The 18137-nt window shown below is 39.0% G+C and overlaps 1 protein-coding gene across 1 annotated transcript in view; it reads left to right on the top strand.

The window, feature by feature from the left end:
• TYR (tyrosinase) overlaps positions 1-18137 on the top strand; it is a 49128-nt gene that overhangs the window by 9683 nt on the left and 21308 nt on the right. The window contains exons 2-3 of the mRNA XM_065675882.1: positions 2406-2622; positions 11621-11768. Coding sequence (XP_065531954.1) covers positions 2406-2622; positions 11621-11768 — 365 coding nt within the window. The remainder of the gene's footprint in view (positions 1-2405; positions 2623-11620; positions 11769-18137) is intronic.

The raw sequence follows: 18137 nt of genomic DNA, 5'->3' as shown, positions 1-18137 counted from the left end.
TACATCTCACCTACCTGACATGTGGCTTCGGAGGGTTAAATCACACTCAGGAGATGCCTTTCTCCTGACTGCAGAGGTCATCCTAAACTGTTGCTTCAATCTGGCAATTTGTACTGGTGAAGTGAATCTCTTACTCACTTCCTGCACTAAGAGAATCTCATGTTCTTCCATCCCATTCTAGCAGAGATGACTGCTGTCAGTCAGCTTCTCACTCATTGTTTCCATGAAATAGAAATACACCTTCAGGTTGAAAGAATCCTAGAGGTTTCAGTGTTATGTGTTTTCTCCTCGATGATGTCTCACTCAGTAATGAACCTCTTCTTTCTCCACAAAAAATTCTCATTGACTATGTTGATAATCTGATAATCACAGAGCCCTGTATTTGGAAGGAATCTCTGGTGATTTGGAGTTTTATTTGTTTTGGTAGGGTTTTCAGTAAAAACAAACAAACAAACAAACAAAAAACCTGTCATGGTTTAAACAAAGTCAGCCATAAACCACACAGCTCGCCCACTCACTCCCCCTCCTTCTTGCCCTCCCCCTACACCCGGAGGGACGGAGAGGAGAATCGAAAAGAATGCAACTCCCACGGGTTGAGATAAGAACGGTTTAGTAACTAAGGTATAACACAAATCACTGCTGCTACCACCAATGATAATAATGATAAAGGAAATAACAAGTGGAAAGAATACAACACCTCAAAACCAGCCGACCGATAACTCGCCCCATTCCCCCCAGCTGAGCACCAACCGATGCCTTGTCCAACCCTGCATTCCCAACCCTTTCAGGTAACTCCCAGTTACATCCTGGGCATGACGTGCTGTGGTATGGAATACCTCTTTGGCTAGCTTGGGCCAGGTGTCCTGTCTCTGCTTCCTCCCAGCCTCCCCTCCTCTCTGGCAGAGCATGAGGCTCAGAAAGTCCTTGGCTAGACCAAACATTTGAGCAGCAACTGAAAACATCGGCGTTATCACCACTGTTCCCAGGCCAAAAGATCAGAGCACAGCACTGCGCTAGCTCCTAAGAAGGAGGAAAATGACTGCTACTGCTGAACCCAGGACAAAACCAAGCAAACCAAAACAATAGATAGCAGAACACTGTTGTTCTGTTTCATTTTCATAGACCCATCAGCTGTTCTGCTATACACACCCACCAAATTCTTTAGTTCTGCTTGTGTCATTATATTTTCCTTCATATTCCATACTGACTCCGTGTCAGGGAAGTTCCAGAATATAAAGCAGAAATGAAAGTTAGTACTTGTACTAACTCCCCGGATTTTTATTGTACCAGAATATGACAAAAAAAAAAAAAAAAAAAAAATCCTCCCTCTCATTCTGATCACTTCTCTGGCCAAGAAAGACATGAAGTGAGAGCTACTATAAAAGATCATGATCATCAGTGACACAATCTTAGATAATAAATACATTATTGTGGCATAAAAAGATATTGAGCAGCAGCTTTGTGACACTTACAGACTGTGTGGGTAGTTTTAACTCATGGCAAATGTGAAGGAGCTTGACTCAGCCAAAACTAGCTGACTGTCATTTGAGGCTACATTGAACTTCGTTTCTCTTCCAGGAGTCTCAAATTGGACTATCAGCTTCTACAGATCATCTGACAAATAATGACTTGTTATGCGATGGTAACTGGACTTTGGCTGTGAACCCAGAGCATTTATATAAATTATGTTTGATTCTGACAGCATTTAATATCAGTATTCAGGTATTGAGGTACTTTTCCAATACCCATCACTATGATATCTCAATTGGCGATATATGTTCATCCTTGTAACATTCCTCAGAAGTGGAGCAGCATCTTTTAGCATTTTGTACATACAGCATCATCAAGACAGAGTGAAACTAAGTGCTCGTTTAGTCTGACAAAACACAGATATTTTCAGAATGAAAGGGGTTTGGTGTTGGAGCTATTTTCATATTCAAAGCCAACAATTCCCCCTCTTACTGTGTGGGGAGCAAAAATCTGTGATTTTGGCTTTGTTCAGGATGCTTTGGCTGAAGCCAAAATCCTCCATTTTCAACTGCAGCAGCAGATTTAACTCCACTTGTGTCCTGCTTGCCTACTATTTGTAGGTAACACTGAACTTAGCCTCAGGGTGTTTTCAAGGGTATAAATGAAAACTGATCCCTTAGTCCACATGGGTAATTTCAGATGCAGATTAGTGTATTCTTTTAAAATGTACACTGTACTAAAAGGATGTCTTCTTTGAAATAACCCAGCTTACATGAAAATAATACGCAGAAAATTTTAAAATTATTATATAATCTTTCTTGCAACAAGCTTATTACATTACACATTTTCTTCACTCCTTAAAAAAATATTAACCTCTTCTGTTTGCTTTTATTTTTTACAACTGCAACTCTGCTAATAGAAAATGTTTTATACAGGTAATTTGCACTCGGTCTGAAGAGTACAACAGCCGTGAAGCTTTATGCAATGCCACAAGTGAGGGACCTATACTGCGAAATCCTGGAAACAACGATAAATCAAGGACCCCAAGGCTCCCATCCTCAGCTGAAGTTGAATTTTGCTTATCACTGACTCAGTATGAATCTGGACCCATGGATAAAATGGCCAATTACAGTTTCCGAAACACTTTGGAAGGTAACATGATTATTCTATTATGCCATTTCCATCCGTAAATTGAGTCTCTCTGGGGTTAGAGTCACTAAACTTGGCTGTGTGAGTTGATTCTATGAAGCACCACTCAAAAAGAAATAAAATCATATGTTTTCTCCTGGAATAGCAACAGACAGAACCACGTTAAAGGCGTTTGATAAGAAAATAGAAAATAACATGTTAAGAGATATTGTTTCCTGATATTGTCTGCACCAAACACAGCAAAGAAATGTAAGACTGCATAAAAGGAGACTGCCTAATAATCTACGTACACATAACCATGTCCATGTGCGTTACAGGTTTGCCCTGAAACCCACTGTCTCCCAGAGGTTAACAAGGCTGAAAAAGGGTGCTGCCAGCTGGCATGTTATGTCCGCATCCTTCAACTGTGAACTCCATGGCAGACTTCTCTCCACATTCTAAGGATTAGGGATTAAAGTTATACCTAAAAAAAATGAGACTTGGTATTATTTCCAGAAGAATTTAGTTTTTTATCTTAATTATCTAACTATCCAACCTGGTTTGAATGCTCCTAATGTGCTAGTAAACAAAAGACATTAGCTAAAAGGAGTAATTATTCTTAATTATTTGTCCACACAGTCTTTTTTGAATCTTGTTCATTTGCTAATGAATAAGGATAACACATGATATATATCAATTAATATTTCTACAGTATCATATATCATCTGAATCAAATATTACCTACTTTTGATGTCCCAGAGATTTTTTTCTTGTAAGGGCCAAAATAACGCATTATAAGAGCTCATGTGAGGGTAAGAAATCAAAACTTTTAATATGTTCAGTATAGCTCTTAAATGCAGTGTGGAATGCTGTAAAGCTTTCTTGGGGAAAAAAAAAAATGAAGCAGTTTAAGCTCTAAAACCGGTCAAAAATGTGGAATTTTTGTGCTGAGAATCCAGACATTAATTGACTCCAGCTCTGGACATAGCTGTGTTTTTTATCTTTGAAAACAGTAGCTACACAAATTATGGGAAAGTGACACAGGTGACACAACTGAGTAGAGATTTGCTCACATTTTTATCCTTAAAGTACGTAAATAGATGCAAAACATGGAATAGTAGAGAAAAGGGAACTGAAATAAACAAGTCACAAAATAATGAGAATGTACCATTGTGCTGCTCGTGTTGTGAACAAAAGCAAATGCACAATCTATGGAAGTTATGCTGAGCCACACAAGGGTTTGCTGAGAAGCAGAGTCAAAACGGACCACTCACTCACAAAGCCAAAAAGTCAGTATAATGACTGCTCATTAAAAGAGAGTAATTGAGTGAGTACTTGCATAAGAAGGGCAAAATCTGCTTTTTGTCAATGTTAAGTTTAAATTGGCAGCTAAATAGAGTCATAGATCAAGTATACCCCTTTGATAAAAATGGCTGCATTTTCTCATTGAAAATAACAGTAGCTATGCTTGACAGAATAGCACAATGACCAGAAAAGCACCTTCACTTCTCAAAGAGCCTGGAAGAAGTGATTTTTACTCTAAAATCGGAGTTAGTGTTTTGTTTCATTAATCTGTCAAACATTCTCTTTATTGCTGTCTCTCTGTCACATTAATTTCATGGCTAGCAAGCACAGTCATGGCTGGTCTTTGTTAACATCATAGTGTCATCTGCCAATCACACTTGAAGAGGGTCATGCTTTAATCTGAATAATGGTAATATCATTGTATCTTACAAGAACTCTTCTGAATCAATTTTTTCCTCCAAATGAGTTCTTTTGTTCTGTGTAACAACCCTTCAGGAGCTGAAGAGTGTTCATCTTTCTCCTGAGGTTATGAAGCTCCAGCTCACCACTGAGGTCATTTGGAGCCTTTCAAATACCACACAAGGCATGTCATGTTTGCTGCTATTAGGTTTTAATGTTTTTCTTGAGATTTAGATAGTTCTAATAGACTGGGGAAAAAAAAAACCCAAACATGTTATTGTGGATATATGCAAGCCAGATCCAATTCAGAGTTCATACAGCTTGGGTAGCTACAGAACCTTTATTTTGTTGGTCATAGATGCTTCATTTCTTCTGGATGAATCCAGTTAACACAGGGCAGAGCATGTCTGCTTTATCAATCCATCAAGATATGCCCTCCATGATATATACCATAGCCCTCTCAGAGAATTTGTAGGACCCTTCCTATGTGATTCTAAAAGGGAAGAAAAGAGCCTGAGAATCTCCTTTTCTCCTGGCAGTGGAGGTGGACCTTTGCGAGTCCTGTGAATCATGTTGAGGGATCCTGGGAAGCTGTAGCTTAGTAGGGTAAGACTGAGACAATGGATGTCCCGTCATTAGTAGCTCTGTAGACTTGAAACCAGAACAACCTAACATTAGATTTCTGTTCTAGGGGAAATCCTGTTAATAAAGTGACCATGTTTGCTCATAGTCCAACTCCCAGTGCAATTACCAGATCCTATATTGTTGTCTAACTTTTATAGCTTAGCTAAGAGACCTACATTGCTCAAGGGCTTATATGGAAAACCTTAAAAGGCAACAGAGTGATATTATCTTTCTTTCCATAAGGATATTTCTTTTGAGCCAGAGATCCCTAAAGCATAGCTGTGTCCGCAGCATCCCATAATAAGGGGCTTTTCTGGTGATGAATCTGTGTGGCTCAGTAAGAATTTCTCTTATTACAATGGAGATGGAGCCTATTTAATCAGACACAACTTTTTGCATATGTTTTTCTCTGAGGGTATTTTATTTTTAACCTGAATTATGTCAACACTCAACTGCACATCACAGGACCACAAACATTTCTGTCAACTAACTTATATAGTCAGCGCAATAGTGAATTGCAATATGAAGCCAAGAATACATAGTTAATGTTGACAAAGATGGTGGTAAGATTTTCAACAAGTATGACTGAAAAAAACATATTGTGTTAATTCTTTTCTTAAAAGTGGCTTGCTTATTATTTTTTATTGTACAGATGCCAAGCTTAAATTGCCAGCTTGTATTTACTGTTCCAGTGCCTACTTCTACATGACAGCATTCTTACAAACCTAACACTCTATATTTCCTGACATTTATTACTTTTCCTAAGCAAAAAACTTTTCAGTCCTTCTTCACTTGTTTACACAAGTTTGTGCCAGTGCCCCTAAGGTCAAACTCTAATATCTTTTAGATCCAACATAAATCCAAAGTAAGTCTATTGACTGTACTGGAGTTACTCTAGTGAACAGAACCAATCTAGTGACTGTAATTGAGTGGCTCCTAATTAACATCAATGTGAGAATAGCTCTTCAGTTTAAGTTCTGTAATGTTCTCACTTAGAAGAACCAATCATATAGAAAAATACTTTCTAGGCAAAACTTTTCCATGCTTGACTGTACTGGAAAAAAGACAACACCATTTTGCCCTTCAAAGAGGTAGGTATGAACATTATTATGCAGGCTGAATCTCTGTCTGACTAATAGAAAATTTTGCACAGAAACAGAAATTTTGTCACTCAAAGAGTAACTACAACAGCCATAAACAGCAAAGGTCAGTATTGCTCAATAAAACAACAACCCCACATGGGTTGTTCTTTCACTTTGGGACAGGCCAGTTTTTGTTTTAACTGGATAAAAACAGGTTAAAAGCAGTTTGCACATTGCCACTTGAAGTGGGAAAAAACATTTTATGCAGGACTTGTTGAATCATGGCCATAACTGGGAAACACTTTTGACTTCACTGGACATTTCATGGATTCAAGATGAGAACCAAAAATCTGTCTGGTTTATCAGCATCAGGTGAGATCCAAAATGGATTACCAACTGCGAATGAAATAGTTGGGTTTCTCCTTTGTGGACTTCAGTTTTGGTGTGACACCTCAAATGCTATTTCCTAAGAATAAGAGAAGCTGAAAACCTTAAAATTTCTTGTTATTTGTGAGCAAATTCAGCATCTGAAATTATTTTATTCATGGCAATTTCGAATGAAAATCAGTGCCTTCCAAGTTTGGCACAAAATAACAAAAGAACATTTAAAAAGAAAAAATTTCTAAAACTCTATATCACTTTCATTATTCATAATTAACTCATGGCACATGGTATCAAGTCAAGCCATGTCATAGCATTCCACTGTCTATCACAATTATGCATTGTTACTGCTGTTCTATCACGAAATAATGGAATAAAACATCAAACATTTCAAAATGTAATTTCATTTGAATAGGACATTTTCCTTTTTTTATTGAAATAAGAGATTTTCATCTGGGAAAGTTTTCTCAGTATTTTCACTGTGATCCATATAGCTAATGAAAAAAAAATGAAGTTTGCCAACAGGAAACATCTAATTAAAAAAGTTATACCCTACAGCCAACATTCTCACCCAGCTTAAACACCAATCACTGGGTAAACTTATGCTGCACATTGAGGAAGTGCTGTTAACTTGCAGAAGGCTGTTAGCAGAGAACTAAAAAGACTATTGTTCCCAGACCACAGTGAAGCTCTACAACAGTCATTTTAGAGGAAAAATCTAGATGGTGACACTGTCTAAATTAGACAATCACAAACCTTCATTTACTAGAGCCCCTAGGCCAAATTCTGTGTATCTTGCAACTACTTCACTCTAGAGAGATTACAGCACTAACATCACTTGAGAAAATATGTAAGATTTAACTGTGAAAAATTTCCTGTGAGATTGCCAATGGCAGAAAAACTCCACAAACTTAAGCCAGAAGAACATCACTGATTTCAAAGATCAGATAGGATATGGCCTTAAAACTCTTATATCCTTCCTATTTTAAAGTGGACTATAGTCATCTATCTGACTTCCCTAAAATGTGAAATCCCTATTAAAGAAAAAAATCATCCCAAGGGAGAGCAGGACTAAGTACCAGCCACTCTTCCCTAAACCTGTAACATTTGATTGGGGTTGTTGTGGCCCAAATGCACTTTGCCTTGTTAAACCTCATACCATTGGCCACAGCCCATCGATACAGCCTGTCCAAACCATCCGCAGAGCTTCCTACCCTCCAGCAGATCAACACTCCCACTCAACTTGGTGGTGTCTACAAACTGTCCTAACAACTGGCCTAGAAAACCATACAAAACTAAAATTTATTTTGTAAGAAAAACAGTTAAGAAAGCCACCTGCAAGACTGTTATCAACAACTCAATGTTAGGGATGTTACTGATGTTAAGCAGCCCACTAAGATAATCATAAGGAGATAGGACTATTGGAATGGTTCCTCCATTCCTGAAGCACTGAATGTTGCTAATGTTCTCCAAGTCCTGCAAAAACTATGCAGAGCTTCCGTCAGAAGCAAATGAGCAACTGAGGAAAACACTATCTGCTTTTAGTATAAAAAGCTTTGCCTTTGACTGATTGTACATGAACTACCATGGTCTCTGTTACTGGACTGTAAAATCCACAGTTAGTATAATTAAATCTTTATTAAAAGACATACACCTTACCTAACTGCATGTTCACTAAGAGCCACCTATATATCACCCTAAAAACTGTCAGGCAGCCTTAATTTTGAGTGGCATCAATAGCTCCTCCTATAGTAAACTCTGGGCTAAGTCCCCATTTTATTTAATCTGGCCTGACTCCAGTGAAGCTACTTCAAACCCACCCAATTTTGCTGATTTACAGTGCTATCAGCAGGAGCAGAATCAAGTTTATGATCTCTTAAAAATGTGATTTTTCTCTTATTGAAACCACTGGTAAAACTTCCAATCACTTCAGTGATGTAGACCCTAATTGTTATTTCTAGTGCACCATAATTAAATGAGGGTTTAAAAGAACATCTGAATGCTACAGCTTCCTATACTGACCAAATGATTTAACAGCTCATTGACATCAGGGACTGCCCAGCTTTTCTGTGCGGTCTCTGCTATCAGCTGTTTCCCTCCTTTTTTGGTACCAACACTGGCTCTTATCATGCTCTTACATGAGATGCTGTATCTCAGTAGCCTGGGGAAAAAAATGAAATCCCATACTCCAGGGTAGTTTACTGCCAGGATAGTGAGTTAAATCAGCTGGTATATGCAAGAGAAAGGGAGGCAGAGCAGGGGGCAAGGCAGGTGGAGGAAGTGGAGCTCCCCTATCTAAAGGCAAGGAGCTCTTATTTCAGCTCACTGCAGTTGTAGGTCTGTAGCCTCACTTTTGTTGTGGAGGTGATTTTACTGCAGCCACTTCAGCAAAGTTTCCAGTACCCTGAAAAAAACCCACTCATTTTATTCACATATTCTTTTTCATTTGCTCTACCCCATTTCACAGTGTGTCATCCTGAATAGGTGACTGCACTGGAGTCTTTTTAAAAGTCTGAGTGAAAAGAATAAGTCGCATAGTAATAAAGTGAAATGACATCACATTCTGGTTTTATTCCTGACAACAATTCATATGAGTTTTCATAATGAGAAATCAGATATTAGGACTTCTCATGCACATGGTTAAACATGATGTAACCTTTGACACTGATTGACTGCACCCCAATTAACTGGGAGCTGGAGGGTGGGGTTGCTAAAGCTGTCCCATTTACGGAGTTTTGATTATTAAGATAAATTGTTTGTGTGCAGATGTTCCACGAAAATCTATCCAGAGCCAGAGAGAGTATTTTGTATATTGGTTCATGAATTATTAGACCAAGTGCTTGCAATGCGTTAAGAAATATCCCAAGAAGTATCCCAAGTCCGATATAAACCATCTACCCTTCTGCCTACACTCTGCATAAACTTTATCTTCCCTTAAACATATTTATAATGCAGCTGAATATAAGTGGAATAGTTGCTTCAGAATGATACACAGATAGATCATTTTCAGTTATTATTCACAGTAATTTCCTAGTATTGCTACATCACCTGATTCCAGTGATCATACACTGTGGCCATTAGCAAAGAAGGCTAGAATTGTTGCTATTGGATCCTGTGAGATCTAGCCAGACTTTCAAGATACATCATTCTTCATAGGTAATATTTTAGTCTGCTGTTTCCCCTGATTGACAGCTAGGTAGCAGTATTCACCACCAGGCAAATTTCTGTAGGCAATGTTTTCCCTTTGAGAACTTCTGCCCATTGCTGTTTATGTCACCATGCAGCATCTTCAATAGTCCCAGTACACATCAGATCTACTTAAAGCATGCAGTTATCTGTAGGCGTTAACATGTTCCTCTTTCTTGCCTAAATTCAGACTCCCTCTACCCTGAAGTCTTACAGTTTTCACCAGAAGCCAACTCTACCTCCTCCAACTGTCCTGATTACGTTTTCTACTCTGACTTTTCCTGAATTTTTCAAAATCGTTGTCCTCCTATTATAATCAGAGAGATGGATGGTTATTATGGTGTATTGGTTCCTAGGTGCCACAGCTATGATTTGATCCTTGTTATGATTACCAGTGTTTTTGTGCCAGATGTTTTTACCCTGTTTGAAGAGGTTAACAGACAAGGCAAAAGCTGATGAAGGACTTCAGAATAACAAAACAATGTGATCATTTCCCAGTGGAGTCTAAAACCCAGCATTCCGAGTTCATAGGGTATGACCTTACTCATAAGGCATCTCTAGCCATGTCTCAGTTAATACTTTGTGTAACTCAAAGAGGAACAAATCCAAAGAGCAAAACAGTTGGTACTGAGGACCTGATTTCCATGTTAAACATGTGGGTTTTGACAGGGAAGGGGTTCTTTCACACCAGCTCTAGTTCAGCCCCATGAACTGAGCACCAGCTGATACTTGGTACATTTCAGATTTCCTCCAAAGGAATCCAGCCTGCAAAGTCAGAAGTCACCCTGTGATGTGAGTCACAGCATGAAACAGAAGGGCTGTTGGGAAATTCACTTGAAAAGTATATTGCTGATCCTTGTTTAAATGATAGTTCTTGGTACAAATAAGTAAATAAAGCAAGTGTTTAAAGTATGTGAGGCATTTCCCAAAGAGAATAGATAAGACCTTTCTTTTCTCCACCTTGCGGAGATGATAAGCTGCAACAATACTGGGAAACTACTGAGGATCAGCACAAGCATATGTTCACAGCTCTTTTTGATTGAGTATCAAATTGTAAAGATGTTTTTATATGTTTCCACTTTGCTTCCTCATCCTACAGCTTACAGAAATTTTGAGAAGAAGACATCTTCAGGAACCAGATCAAAGAGGGAGAGCAGAGAGGTTTTGTAGCTTGGGTTAAATAGTAGGACTAGCATTAAGTTAAGAAACAGACTGGGAGGGCAACACATGTTTCTGCTGTTTCTCTCCCAGAAAATCCCAGCGAAGGATAGGATGATTCAGTTGACTTGTATTAGGAGTCCTTACAAGTAGGGAGGAATCTCAGCTGTTAGGAATACCAACCTCAGAGCTGAGGTGTGGACAGACTACCAAATTAAAACTAATGGAAAGATTCATCTTCCAGCATTTCCTATTAAGGGTTAGTCTGTGTGACCTCTTCTGAAAGGCCACATTTTAAGTGCCCTCCAAAATAACCAGAACCTACAGATTTTCATCCTGCAAGTCTTATTGTGGAAAATTATTATTTACCAAATTCTTTTGTAAAGGTTATTATTGCATTGATTTGGTTGCTATTAATAAAATAACGTGTTCTACAGAGACAAACAATATTAAATGATTATGTGATGAGATAAAATAGCCTGTTTTATCTAAGGAACCTGTAAGTATAGAGATCAAAAATGAAAATAAAGTGAATAAATTTTCTCAACATAAATAGATGAACATACACAAATGACTGCAGTGATTGTGCTGCCTTTTAACAGCCAGGCACCATGGACAAAGAAGTTTAAAAATATAAAGCAGTTAAGCAGTACATTTGCTGACATCCTGCATTAGTTACATGGCAAGACTTTTAATTTAGCTTATTATAATTTCATCTTTGCTATGCCTTTGAAATACATTAGCACTCCTTTACCTGTTTTCTTAAGCTCTTGTCTAAAAAGCTGAATGTAAATGAAGTGAAAGTAGGTACTTTGATCTTCAGTCTTACTGGAAAGAAAATTATACGCATTGTCATATCAGCATATGATTTCCTCCTGAATATACAGGCTTTGCTGATCCACGGACTGCAATATCAAACATATCTCAAAGCGGTTTGCATAATGCACTTCACATCTACATGAATGGCTCCATGTCCCAAGTACAAGGTTCTGCAAATGATCCTATCTTTGTACTACACCACGCATTTGTTGACAGGTGAGTTTAATTCTTAGTAAACCTCATTTATTTTGCGTTTTTATAGTGTTTTTCACCTACATTTCAAAACTGCAAACGTTTTACATGCCTTTACATGCACAGCATTTTAAGACATGTAGAACTGATCTCTACTATTATTTGAGGGCAAGTATCTTTCCTAACCTGTCTGCATGTTCACTGGATTAAATATAATTTGACAAGTTGACAAATGCATTCAGCTTTTATTACCACAGTAAAAATAGTTCTGCAGTGATGTCATAGTGATTAATATATATGGATGTGCATGTCAGGAAGTTTGGACCAAAAGTGTGTGACTCATTTTAACACGACTATAATCAGTTGGAGCAATTCCTTTACATTCTAAATGTCAGTGCTGTTTTAATTTCTATTCCATAAGGAAAATCCAAGCATGCTATTCATAAATAAAGAAAAAAATCTGTATTTCAGTGTGATAAACAAAATTGTGACTCTCTTGATGAAAGAGAAGAGTACAGCTGTGCAGAATGAAAGCAAAGCAAACAGAAGGATATCATGTTTATTAATAAGAAAGGGTAGGGAAACACAGTTTTGCAAGAAAGAGTGTCTATGTTTAGGACAGTACTCCAAGATTTAATGCTGACCTTAACAATTTCTGTGTCACTATAATAAATGTAAGTGGCTACAAACAATCTGCTGTGGATAACATTACACTAAACTCTGATGACTAAAGAGCAAAAAAGAAGAAAGTTAGCTAAGCAAAGGCCACACAAACAACCCTTGTCCTGAATCACTTGGTATATTCTTATCAATTTTCCTCTGCTTTCCCACCATGCACTGACTGTGACTTGTCTACTGCAGTGCCTAGAAGAAAAAACACTATAACCCTGTACAAACTTTGGGAAATCTCATAAATTTTGTACACTCAGAAACCTACTGACTGAGACTCTGCCTGCATGTGGCAAGGTGTTTATTCAGCTGAAAACCAGAATGGTTTCTTCATTTGGGTCACTGAGGCATGCAACCCAGGAGGGATGAAGATTACAACCTGCAGACATCATTCTGCAGTGTAGTCCTTTAGTTCTAGGTAGTTCATACAAAAATGGTTATATAAAACTTTATTTTATTACTGAAAAGCTAGGAGTTATAAAAAGGCAAATTTGAAGTCAGGCTTTTTCTCCTCAGTTTATATATTTAATGAGCCTAATGGTTGTACTCTTCACACACTGCACATCCAGAAATAGGACATCAGGTCTAAGCAGGTCACCCAGGCATCACTAGAATGGTTCCTTCAAAGGGTGACCTACCTGTCTTCTGCTCCTCATTAGCCTTCTGGAGATGTCAGGTTTGAAACTCTCTTCTGTGAAAAGCTTTTCTGCAGAACATTTTACAGAGTTAAACAGTGTATCTTAGCTGTGATCCACCCATCGATTGCTTGACAGAATGGATGAACAAGCATTTCAGGTCATGAGTTTGGCACCTGGAAATTAACTTTCCAGCATCTACACTATTAAAGAACAGATCAGTTGAATATGAAGAGAAGAGAAACACAGAAGGGAAAGTTTTATGCTCTGCCATACCAAAAGAATTATTTTCCTTAGTCATTCAACTTTGTATCAGATCAACGCATCTCTTGGCTCCCACTTGCTGAAGGACTTAAGTAGGATCTTGGTCTTCATGCTGACCTCTCCAACAGAGGAATTTCATTCATAGTCATTATGAGCCCTTGGAAATACTTTTCATAGCTGTAGCTGTTGCTCATTTTAGACAGCAAAATTACTTGCAAAAGATAACACCATTAAATCCTACTGGTGTTAAGTAAATAAATCACTGCACAGGCACTGTGAGGGCAATACAGATATCTGCACTGCAACTTCATCCCATCTACGTAGAGAGAATGTTACCAGTGCTCTGCAGCTACTGTGTGTATGGTCTTTAGTACACATAGATGTAAAACCTGATAATAATGCTGCCTTCTGTGTAAGTGACAGAAATACATTAGCATGATTAGTGTTACTTAGCAGCCTTATCCATGACAGATTAATCATGCTTTTAGTTATAATTAATAAGTAGGTGACTGATAGGTACATACAGTACATTTCAAAAAACCCTTGTTCCTCTTTACATAGATTTTAATCTGAAGGGCTGCAAAGAAGTTATTTTCTGAGAGGTAAGCAAGGGTACAAAGGACAGAGGAAATGGGAGAAATAGTCTTCACAGCAGCAGAAACACTTTTTTTGGTCCTTATCAACTTCTCTCATGGGGCATAACACTTTACAGCTGATTGCTCTCACAACATTAGGTGAATGGGCTTTTGATTACCTTTTAAACTAAATCTTTTCTATGATTATATTATTCTATGAATCTTTTTTTTTTAACTAAATATATTCTATGATTCTATGATTCTGTCTTCTGTCACAGACAGCATTTCTTCGAGGCCTTGCTGAGCACATGAAAAGTTGCGAGGCAAGGGTTTAATGGCTAAGGCTGTAATAAGGCTGGACACCCACAGACACAGGTCTGCTGGGTCTTGCAAAGGCAGGGAGCAGCTCTGTTTCAAGGAATCAAGAATGATCATCACATGAGCATCCTCATAGGACCTAAAAAGGGGATTCCTTGCTCCACAGCAAATTCCTTGGGGGAAGCTAAGCATGTAGATTACTCTCCTAAACTCACATCTCCTGCAGATATGTCTCTTTCCCATTGATTTCAGTAAGACTTTTGAGGAGCTGTTGATCAGAGCTTCAGCTAACCCATCTGTAAAGTGGGTGATATTAGATGCCTACACAACAGGGACGCTGTCAGGGTGAATGCATTAACGACTGTGAAATGCTCAGTTACGACCATAATAGGAGTGATAGGAGTAAGGCAATAGATCATTGGAACTGATTTTACATAGAAACATATGGTACAGAGGAGGATAAACAAGTGTATACGGAGTCTGCTGACAGGTGTGAGCCAAATGTTAGGAGCTGCTTTCCAAACTGAGCAACAGTCAGCCTCCCATCTGCTACCCTCCAGCCTTTCCTACCCAGGCCTGATGTGCAAAACAAGGGAAGGATGGATGGAACAGTGGTGTAGTTGAGATATCTCAGGTGAAAAGCAAAGCATTTGCTTACAAATGCTTCCTTTTTTTTAGGTCATTTCATCTCAGCAATGCAGAAGTATGAAGGTACCCACCTTTCTTAGCATTGATAAATCGGGCTCCTTGCCTTATTTGCTAGCTAGAATACCTAGGGATAAAACCTCAGTGCTTGCTAAAAGCAGATGACAAACCCCAAAATCATTAATTGTTAATTGAATGCCTTAAACCAAAAAGATGCAACAAAATATACATTCAGCAAAAATGAGAGGTTTTTAGCTCTCTGAAGCATTTCTCTAATTGCAAGTCTCTTTGCTATTCAGATACACTCTCCAGTCAGCACAAGGGAATAACAAGGGAGCAGTCAGCCCACTCAAGCTGGAAGGAGCAGCTGCACAAATAGTGAAAGCAAGGGCCCCTAGTCCCATTTCAGCTCAGTAGGGTGTTTTCTGTGCTCTGAAAATGAACTCTTTTCTCTGTGCTAACTCTTTCAGACCCTCCATCCCTATAGGCACACAGTATCTTCATCTGTTATCCCTCACTTCTGTCCTTTGAATGTTTCTTCCATCTTTCTTCTCATTTGTCCTATATCTCTCCTTTTCTTGACTTCTACATCCCACCACAACAATTCCCCCTGAAACCTGCAACAAAAACTAAATAGCAATGGGAAAAGTAAATCACCATTAAAAATCACCATTAAAGATTATTCAGAACAACCCTGTGAAGAAGGACTTGGGGGTGTTGATCAATGAGAAAATGAACATGAGCCAGCTTCAGTGTGCGCTCGCAGCCCAGAAAGCCAACCGTATCCTGGGCTGCATCAAAAGAAGCGTGACCAGCAGGTCAAAGGAGGTGATCCTGACCCTCTACTCTGCTCTTGTGAGACCTCACCTGGAGTATTGTGTGCAGTTTTGGTGTCTTCAACATAAGAAGGACATGGAACTGCTGGAACAAGTCCAGAGAAGGGCCACGAGGATGATCAGGGGACAGAAGCACCTCCCGTATGAAGATAGGCTGAGAAAGTTGGGGCTGTTCAGCCTGGAGAAGAGAAGGCTGCATGGAGACCTCATAGCAGCCTTCCAGTACCTGAAGGGGGCTATAGGGATGCTGGGGAGGGACTCTTCATTAGGGACTGTAGTGACAGGACAAGGGGTAATGGGTTCAAACTTAAACAGGGGAAGTTTAGATTGGATGTAAGGAGGAAATTCTTTCCTGTTAGGGTGGTGAGGCACTGGAATCGGTTACCCAGGGAGGTTGTGAATGCTCCATCCCTGGCGGTGTTCAAGGCCAAGGTGGACAGAGCCTTTGGTGACATGGTTTAGTGTGAGAGTTGTCCCTGCCCATGGCAGGGGGTTGGAATTACATGATCTTAAGGTCTTTTCCAATCCTAACTGTTCTATGATTCTATGATTCTATCTATCTCCATACTAGTTCATACCTGCAGCTAATGCGATAGTGTCCCAGTTCTCATCTCATTTCTAAGGTCTTGCAGTAATGAATGGGGTTTATTACAACAGTATGGATGACTTTCAAAAGCCCTGATTTTAGAACAAGCATTTTAGAGCTGATTTTCCAGAGACACACAATAGGGTGTAGAATTCCAGCCTCTTACATCTCTAAAATCTAGTCTTGTTGAAGTATTCGTACAGCTAGACACAGACTGTCAGTTCTAGAGATGCCACTACAGGATCTTTTCCCTCCAGCTTTCATGAGTAACCACACAGCTCAGAATACTGCTGCAACCATCATTACATTAGCCAATGTACACTAACCCCTTCTACCTCAGTGGCAGGCCGGAGCTGGGAGCCCTAGGAAAACCCAGGCTTTGTTTTATTGAAGTTCTAACAATAAAACGTTCCTTATCACATTGTTCATCAGTAAAGCCTTAACCTGAAAAGCGTGTATGGAGCAATCTGTTAAAAAATATACTAGAACCCAAAATCTACACATCCTGATTTTCACATCAGCAACACCCCATTCCCTAAGCCAACTTTAGGGACACTTTCAGTACCTGTGGACTCACCTTCATGCCAGTCCTTTCTTCCACTTACAAAACCAGTTAGCATTATGACAGAAATGATTTTGCCAGAACATACTTTAGCAAGAGGAAATTTGATTTTCACTTCCAGGAGATGTCAAAATAAAAGCTTGTTATTTTTACTCTGTTTTTGAAACAGAACACTTTAATTTTCTCTTAAATGTCAACTCAGGTTTTTTAAACCAAGAAATGGCACAAGAAAAACCAAGTCGTTCTCTTGTTTTGAAAGGCTGACAGGAAACAGGAACTTTTTTTAGCAGTTAAAAACTATTTGCTTCAAGAATTTGGAACATCTGGAGAGAAAGCAGCCAAAAGAATCCTTAGAAATTCTTGTAAGGCAACACTAGGTTTCCAGATTTTGATACATGAAGCAAGTGTAATTCCTTACCCCGAACTGTCTCCAGTAGGACACAACACAGACAAAGCATGAGGACAAGGAATTATTTTTCCCTTTCAGTATTTGGAAACTCAGAGACACCAAAACAAGTGACTTAAGCACAGCTGAGACTGAGATTGTAAAACAATGATATATCAGTTAATAATAAAGCAGGGAGAAAATCACTGCATAAACACTGAATGTATGATTAATTTCCTTCCTTGATATGGGCACAGCAAGACTCTCATTTCTTTCCGAGGTATGTTTGCAAAATATGATGACACAGCCTTAATGCCATACTTTTCTGGAGCTGAATGAGCTATGGCTTGGAGCCACATGAAATCTGTTAGACAAAAGCAGGTCAAGAGGCTGCCATTATCAATATACCTTCTTTCTCAGTAACAGTAAACCCCCAGTGCTTCTGCATCACGTCAGCTCCAGGATACTACAGCCTGTGCCCAGCAATGCATCCTTCCATATTCCTGTGTAAAAGCAGTGGACGAGGTAAAGTCATCTCCATAATTGTCTCTGGCATGAAGGTGAAACACATTTAAAGCCTTCTACTTGGTGAAACCATGCGCATCATTGAGCTACTGCTACACCCAGGGGTAAACAAGTATAGCCTTCCTGAGTGGAGACCCTGGGATCCTCATCTAGGAGTGGTTTGCACCATTTCGAGAACAGAGCTGAGATAAGGGTGTGTAGCAGGACAGCCCCTAATGCTCCCAGTAACCTCCTAAAAGCTTTTGCATGTTGCTAATATATCTTTGGATATCTGGCAGCTGTGTGAAATTTTGTGGAAGCTGGTGGGTGTTGCAGTAATTTCTTACGCAGGATACATGTGAATAACTTTAGGTTGTCTTTTAAATGTCTTAAACATCTGGATTATAAAATGCT

This window comes from Lathamus discolor, chromosome 4 (assembly GCF_037157495.1).
Source record: "Lathamus discolor isolate bLatDis1 chromosome 4, bLatDis1.hap1, whole genome shotgun sequence".
NCBI lineage: Eukaryota > Metazoa > Chordata > Aves > Psittaciformes > Psittacidae > Lathamus > Lathamus discolor.
Note: the sequence above shows the minus strand (reverse complement) of the source record. Positions and strands in the feature narration are given on the sequence as shown.